This window comes from Hyposmocoma kahamanoa, unplaced genomic scaffold (assembly GCF_003589595.1).
Source record: "Hyposmocoma kahamanoa isolate Upper Pololo Valley unplaced genomic scaffold, ASM358959v1 84, whole genome shotgun sequence".
NCBI lineage: Eukaryota > Metazoa > Arthropoda > Insecta > Lepidoptera > Cosmopterigidae > Hyposmocoma > Hyposmocoma kahamanoa.
In genome coordinates this window covers 5298686-5306435 of record NW_020654229.1, presented here as the reverse complement: position 1 = coordinate 5306435, position 7750 = coordinate 5298686, and the positions used below count along the sequence as shown (strand labels likewise).

General features: G+C 36.8%; 1 protein-coding gene across 1 annotated transcript; it reads right to left on the bottom strand.

The window, feature by feature from the left end:
• Positions 1 to 3676: 3676 nt before the first annotated feature.
• Positions 3677 to 7487, bottom strand: LOC113234524. The gene is made up of 2 exons (XM_026469868.1): positions 7335 to 7487; positions 3677 to 5690 (listed from the first exon to the last, which is right to left on the bottom strand). Exons 1-2 carry the CDS (start codon positions 7485 to 7487, stop codon positions 4845 to 4847), a joined length of 999 nt encoding a protein of 332 aa, XP_026325653.1. The 3' UTR covers positions 3677 to 4844.
• Positions 7488 to 7750: the final 263 nt, after the last annotated feature.

The window sequence follows — 7750 nt, the reverse complement described above, 5'->3', positions numbered from 1 at the left end:
TTATCATGGGCACATCTTGGGCACCGTGTCGCGGGATCTAAGTTTATTCATATCATTTCATCCTAGTTTTAGTTTCTAGTATTTAATATATATATAAGCTTTAATTGTACCGTACCAGTATATTGCATCTTATTGTCCAATAAAAAGATTCCGTATCTCATTTATATGTTGGACCCATTGACTTACCATTATATGGACGTCGGGTCCGCGCTAAAAAGTGCCCGAACTTATGGGCGTTAAAATCGTATACAGACCGTCATTCACGCTTTAGTTTTCGTTTATTCGACTGACAGCGAAGCAAGCAAACTTAGACAGTACTGCGATGACATTACAATTTAAATTCAGCGTTTTAGCTTTTTCATATTCCTTTACATGTCACTACGTTTAAATAGGTTCAATGAAAGAAAGAAAGAAAGAAAAAAAGTTTATTTGGTAACCATAATACAAATAGAACGTAAAAACAAAAATTAAAATAACCTTATTATAACATTTACTTAAAATAAAACAGTATTATATTTAAAATGGTACCAAAAAGGTCTCCACTCAGCTTATTTGTAACGAGACGTAGGGAAACATCTCGTTACGCTGATTTTCAGTGAAGCCAACAATTTACAGTTAAACAAAAATAAAGTGGCTTCGACCATGTAAAAAGAAAAATAAAGAATTTAATTTAAATATGAAAATTCAATTTAAAAAAGGAGAAACTGCGAGTACGTGTAGAGTCTGTGTGAGCGTGTATTGTGTGATCACTGTGTTACCATGTATGTGTGGTTGTGATATTAGTGTCAGTAGTGGAATGTCACAATCGCACCGCACGACTGCCAGTGCTGTTGTACACCTGGCTAGATAATAAAAATTTCTTAAAAGATAATTTGAAGGATGCAACAGATGGTTGGACCCATTTAAATTAGAAGAAAATAGTCCACCTCTTAGGGTAGCAAGTTTGGGAATAAATCAGGTTTATTGGATTTCCACCACTTTCCAATGGCGCGTATTGGGAGAGGCCTATGTCGAGCAGTGGACTACGATAGGCTGTTGATGATGAACCACTTTCCTTTAACCGTTTTCAATAAAACTTGACAAATAGATGTAACGAGTTCTTAGGTTTTCGCGATTGTTACACATCGGAAATGTAACTATTTTTCCGGATTTAAATCGCGTATATTTGTTTTTTCAAACAAACTGATGTTTCGGGCCCCTTACAGGTCCCATGGTCATGGTCAGTCAAGCGTGCGTCAGTCGTTTCATTTCATTAGATGTTTTGCTGTTTTTCCCACACCGCCATACACTATTACTACATATTATATTACCACAACTAGCATGGAAATTAGTGTGCATATCTTTTTTATCACCTTTAGTGAGCAATTTTTTTATTTATTTTACATACATAAGCTAGCAACTATCATTACAGGACTAACCTAAGGCAATATTAAGTATTAAATATGTAATTTTTCGATATTCCTCCAGTATTTTAGGGCCACTATTATTTATTCTCTATATTAACGACTTGCCAGACCATGTTCAACAAAAGATGATACTTTTTGCTGACGATTCCTCTGTGGTTGTGAGATGCACTAATATTGATGAATATGAATCAACTTTAAATGATGCACTAAGTGACACTATAAAATGGCTACAATTAAATAATCTCGTAGTAAATTTGGACAAGACTAAGTTTATGCAATTCTACATGCCACAATCACGACCAAAAAATTTAACTGTAACCTACAATACACAAAATGTAGCTCAGGTTGATGAAACAAATTTCTTGGGCCTTACTCTTGATAATCACTTGAGCTGGAAGTCACATATAAATAAGTTAAATACTAAACTTAGTAAATACGTATTATGTCCTGAAAAATCTGACGAGAATAACGTCACAAAGAACTGCTCTTTGTGCTTATCACGCCTATGTAGCCTCTAGTTTTCGATATGGTCTGCTGCTTTGGGGGAACGCTGCTGCAACACATATTACACCACTGTTTAAAACCCAGAAGAAATGTGTCAGGGCCATGTTTGGTGTGGGCCAGCAAGAAAGCTGTGTACCCTATTTTAGAAAACTAAAGATTTTAACCCTACCATCTATGTATATTTACGAGGCCTGTGTTTATATAAAACAAAATCCAGGCAACTTTAATCTAGTGAAAACCAGACATCCCAGGAAAACAAGGAACAAAATAGAAATACGGCCAAAACAACGCCCCACCTTGGAATTTTACAATAGAACGATGTTTATATTGGCACCTAAATTATTTAATAAAATACCAGATGCAGTTAAAGAACTAAATTGTAGGCAATTTAAAATAAAATTACATAATTTGTTAGTTACACAATGCTACTACAATATAAATGATTTTTTAATTGATAACATAAAATGTAAAATTTAACCACTGTGCGTGATTTAAATAAGAATTGTGTAAAATATTCGCATGCCAAGTTTTGGTGAAATGTACGATCTAATAATAATATACTATAACACCATTGTAAACTACATTTTTCAGCGAATAAATATCTTGTATTCTTGTATTCTTGTATAGCAAAGCTCAAGTTAAACTGGCCAAGTTGAAATGAAACTATTGATGACACCCGTCAATTGTATCGAATTCGGACTTATTACATTTCCTCTCTATTTCTGATTATATACTCGTGTGTCGTGTCAGTGGTGCCCTGTTCAGCAGGTCGGTTCTCCCACGATGGATAGCCAATAACTAAGGCGCCGGCGCTCCACATACCCATGGGGAACGCAAAGACCCACACAACTAATGCTAAGTATTAATTCCCTCCGTACCCCCACTTCGTTGTAATCCACCATACCCAGAATAAATAGTAGAATCATCGATTTGTCATTGAAGAGCAGAATAGCAAAAAATTGCAATGGCAGTTGTATAGAAGCTCAATGGCTAGCCAGTGATCTTAACTTTTAGCAGAATACCAAATGTACAAAATCCAGCCACTGACACTCTATCCACACACAACCGAGGTGATTTAAAATTAGTTGGAATGCTGAAAATTTTTCATTTAATAATAATATTTATTTATTTATTACATGTAACATTGACACATATTAATTGTTAGTAAAACCACTTAACGCTAATGTTAGTAAGTACAAAACTATACACAATAGACACTGCTGGAAACATACAATTCACAGCAGTGCCTCACGTATGAACCTGTCCGCTATCGAGCGCAGGATGGGGTTGGGGCTGGCCCGCACTCGGCGCACCAGAGACGTGCTCCGCTTGCGCTAGAAGCAGTCAACTCTTGCTTCTGCGAACATCCCTGACATTTGACAACATTATTATATTGAATCCGGAGAGCCCCATACGCCCGCTGCGTATAATCAAATCAAATCAAAAATTCATTTATTCAGACAACTACAGTCCATATTTTACAGTTAATTCAATAAGTTTACACACATTAAAATAAACAAAAGGCAACTTAAAAACATAGAATAATTAAACAAATTAAATTAAATATCAAATAAGTCATCGACATGGTTTTAAATGCAGTTTCATGCAATGTAGCATGATCGGGCAATCCACTCTACCAGCCACAACGCGCATAATCTCATTCGTGCCGCAACGGATACGACTTATTAATGAGGCAGCTCTCTTTCTAAGGATAGCATGGAAACCATCCGTGTGGGCATCCGCGAACATGCCTGATGCGCTGCAGTACCATGGCAAACCCAATAAAACCCTGAACGCGTTGTTGTACTGAACGCGCAGGGCGTTGATCGTCTTCTGCGTAAAGTTGACCCACAGATTACACGTATAGAAGCATTGGCAAAATGACTTGAAAAGTGTCACCTTCACGGGTACTGTGCAACGTGCGAATCTGCGCACCAACATATTGCTTCTAACAGCCAACACCCGTCGCTATCTCTCTATGTCCTCGTTATCCGTGAGATCCTCAACAAACTATAATAATAATAATATCTCAACAAACTCACTTGGTGGTCTAATTAGTAAAAATGACAATATCAGTTATGCATTAAATACCAAAATTATTAAAATGCACTGATTTAAACTTTGACGGTTTTCACACAGTATTTGATTTTAAATTCGGGACTTTGCGCATTTCAGCACGGTATCCAGTTCGTATTCATTCCGGATCCGAGACTACAAATCTAGAAAATTCGAATCCACTTCGGATGTCGTTTGTGCACTAAGTTTTTCTAATCCGAGAAAATACGACTATAGCTTGTGATCCCTGTGACATTTCGAACCGTCATTTCTATTAGTATTTACCTCGACGTCTCGGACGTCGATTGCAACGTATCTCGAAAGACAGATGAGGCGGGATTCAACATCTTCTCACATGCGAATTTTTCGAACTAACCGCGCTTGGTCTTTATTATTTATTTGTGCACTACGGTTGTCACTAGATATATACGTCAGAAACATCGAGGACAAAAATCAAACAATATTAATTTATATTACACAGATGCAATCACGCCTTTATCCTGTCTCCCAACGGGAAAGGCAGAAAGCACGGGCTTCCACTACCATCCTGATACACCTCCTTCACTCATTCCACTCGCATCAATCTCCTGGCCATTTTAAAACATATCCTGAATCTGTATTGTATTCATAAATATATATTGAACTGAATTTATTAATAATACATCCTTAACGGCGGCCACTAGGCTTGGGTCAGTGTCAGTTTGGATGTATATTTTTCGCCTCTCAGCTATGTTGCGTAGGAGCGGCCGTGTCCCTAATGTTTAAATTGTTGTAGTTACTATTTTTTTCCACATTTGGATCTTACAAGAAAAACCAGTTTTTCGGTCAGTGACTGTAATTTGCTGTATAGGACTGACAGTGATTGACCAGCTGAATTTACTACTCGACTTCTCTCCAAGTCAAATCATATTCTTTCTCAAAAGTATCAACATTATACACTTCAAACTCGTTGACGTTGTAATTTTTTTCAATATTTACCAAGCAACATAGCAGCCACAAATATTGATCCAAACGCGATTGTGGTGTCGTTATATCTAACAAATAATGATGCCCTGCGCAATTGTAAGCTTCGGTCCAACCTTCCTTATTACCGGTTTGCATGAATTTTGTAAAAATAACATTTTTGGATTTGTTATAGTTGACATTACCGCATTCATTGCCAATACGATCAAGAATATCGTGTAAATCGTTGACCCAAAATCCACAATAATAAAATTCACCGTTAGGAGGGAACCTGCTGTTCATTGTCACTGTTAAACTTTCGGATGCTGCCCGTAATTGGTTAATCAAGGCTACTCCTTCATCTTTTTGTGCTTTTACAGTGACATCCAAATGTACTAATGTATTTAACATGTTTTTCAATTCAGAGATGGGTATCAAATGAAATGTTTTGCTGTTACTAAAACCCCAATTCTCGTAAGTACCTCTAATTTCGTGTTCTGGACTTTCTAAGTTATTTGTTTCGGGTGGTGTTACACTGGTTGTAACATATTGTTCCTCTTGAGTCAATATTTGATTGTGTGACTCTGTACTCTCACTTTGGCATGTATAAAACATTTTGCGAATATCGTCGATTTGATTTTGTAATTTAGTTTTTAATTCTTCTATATTTTTTAGTTTTTCTTCGAAATGCTCGAATAATTCTTTTTTTATTTCTTCCCTTTGCTTTTGAAGTTGTTGTTGATAGTTTTCTTCTAATTCACGTCTGCATTCTTCTAATTCTTTCTGGAAGTAAATGAATATTAAATCAGTATCAATCACAGAGCAATAAATACAATAGAAGTGTACAAAAAAAGAACGATACAGGGAGTTCCGCAAACTCGAGTTCAGCCCGCCATTTTCGCTTTTATATATATTGTTGAAAATTCACTATTATTGCAAGTTACGACGTTTTGATTTTATATTGAAGTTTCATTCGATGTGCTGCCATCTAGCGTTATATGAAAGACGACGTACCATTAACGCCTATTCACGTTTTCAAAAAAAAAAATTCGATCGTGTTCCAACGGTATAAGGTTACGGTATTAGGAAATGTAATTTAATTTGTTTGACAATTATTCTGCCAAATTCATTACAGTGACAATCCGATTGACCAGCCCGAATTCGAAACAATTGACGGGTGTCGTCAATTGTTTCACTTCAAATGTACCAGTTTAAATAGAGCTTTGCTATAATGGACGAAAATTGAAAAATCACATATTTAATTACCGATGAATTTGCTGTTTTTCCCACACCACCGAATGCAACAGCCCTCCATAGTTAAAGATATTATCTTTATTACAATAAATACAGAATATTTTTGGAATATACGGAAATGTACTCACAGGTCAGTTGTTGGCGCTGTACTAATTTTTTATTTCAGCGCAAACGAGAGTTGATATTTAAAAGTGATATAAGGCCCATTTGCCTGATGAGTTGGGATGGATGGCCCTTACTTCGTCTCTATTTCTGGTTATATACTCGTAAACCTAAACTGCTTATAGGTAAGTAACTCTTCGGGTAAGTTTTTTAGTCAGTTGGTAAGTGTAATCCGAAGGGAGTGTTTGTTTTTTCTTAAAATACCACGTGTCGGGACGACCAAGTCGTGCGCCACTTCTATACATTACAAAGGCAGTGCCACTCAGAGCTTTAAATCGCAAAGATCAGGATACTATGCCACTGCGCCCGTCACCCTGAGACATAAGTTGACAAGTCTCATGTGCCTGTAATTTCACCAGCACCCTTATCCTTCAAAACCGGAACACAGTAATGCTGACATTGCTGCTTGGCGGCAGAAATAGGTAAGTTGGCAGTACTTCCCTAGACGAACTCTTTCACGTGGAGCTCTTCTGCTACTAAAGTGTTGTTTTGTATATTATTGCACGTGTTTATGCCATTGGTTTTGTTACAGCCTGTTCCTTTCTTCTTTCTTTTCCTTCACATTTTCCCTACTGTTATACCTTTTACAATAAATGATGTGGACCAAGCGATACTATCTATCATTATTACGCAAGACCCGCGTGACAAATATATGAACTTTAGGAAATGAAACTATTTTTCCGGATTTAAATCGCGTATATTTGTTTTTTCAAACAAACCGACGTTTCGGGCCCTTTACAGGTCCCATGGTCACGGTTGACTGAGGTGGTACAGTCTTCAACCAGTTATGTCTAATATTGATGCAAGCCACCCTATTTTTTCACTATAGTTACAATAGTTATTAATTAAATACCTTATTTTTAATTTTACGAAAAAAACATTCCAATTTACGCTACATTAAGTTTTACAAATTATTTTAAAGTAATACGCGATTTAAATCCGGAAAAATAGTTTCATTTCCTATGTGTAACAATTGCGAAAACATAAGAACTCGATATATATGAACTTTACCTCAAATTTCTGTTCAAGTTCTTGAGTGACAACAGGGTTATCTTTCGGCTCGTTTAGTAATTGTTCTAGTTGTTTTTCCATTGGGGACAGCACATCATTTCTTATCTTGGAAATAGACGCCATCATCTTCTGCACTTCTTCAGCTGAAGCCATTGTTTGTTTGCTGTAATACATACATATATATACTTCACGCCTTTTTCTAATTGGGCAGGCAGATCATCTCTGCGTAGGCAGAGATAACAGTCTCCCGCTTGCTATGGTCCTGACACACATCGTTCGCCTCATTAATACGCATCAATGCTTTCATACACGCTCGTCAATTAAGGGTACTTTGAGCTGGCCCCTCTTTAGGATGGCCTCAATTTGATCATGGTAAGTTCGCCTTGGTCGGCCCTTACCAACTTGCCCTCTCACAC

Coding starts and splice junctions, on each gene's coding strand:
- LOC113234524 (XM_026469868.1), bottom strand. CDS start 7,487: ATGGCTTCAGCTGAAGAAGTGCAGAAGATGATGGCGTCTATTTCCAAG. Junction 5,691..7,334: donor AACTTGAACAGAAATTTGAG/GTAAAGTTCATA, acceptor ATTTACTTCCAG/AAAGAATTAGAAGAATGCAG.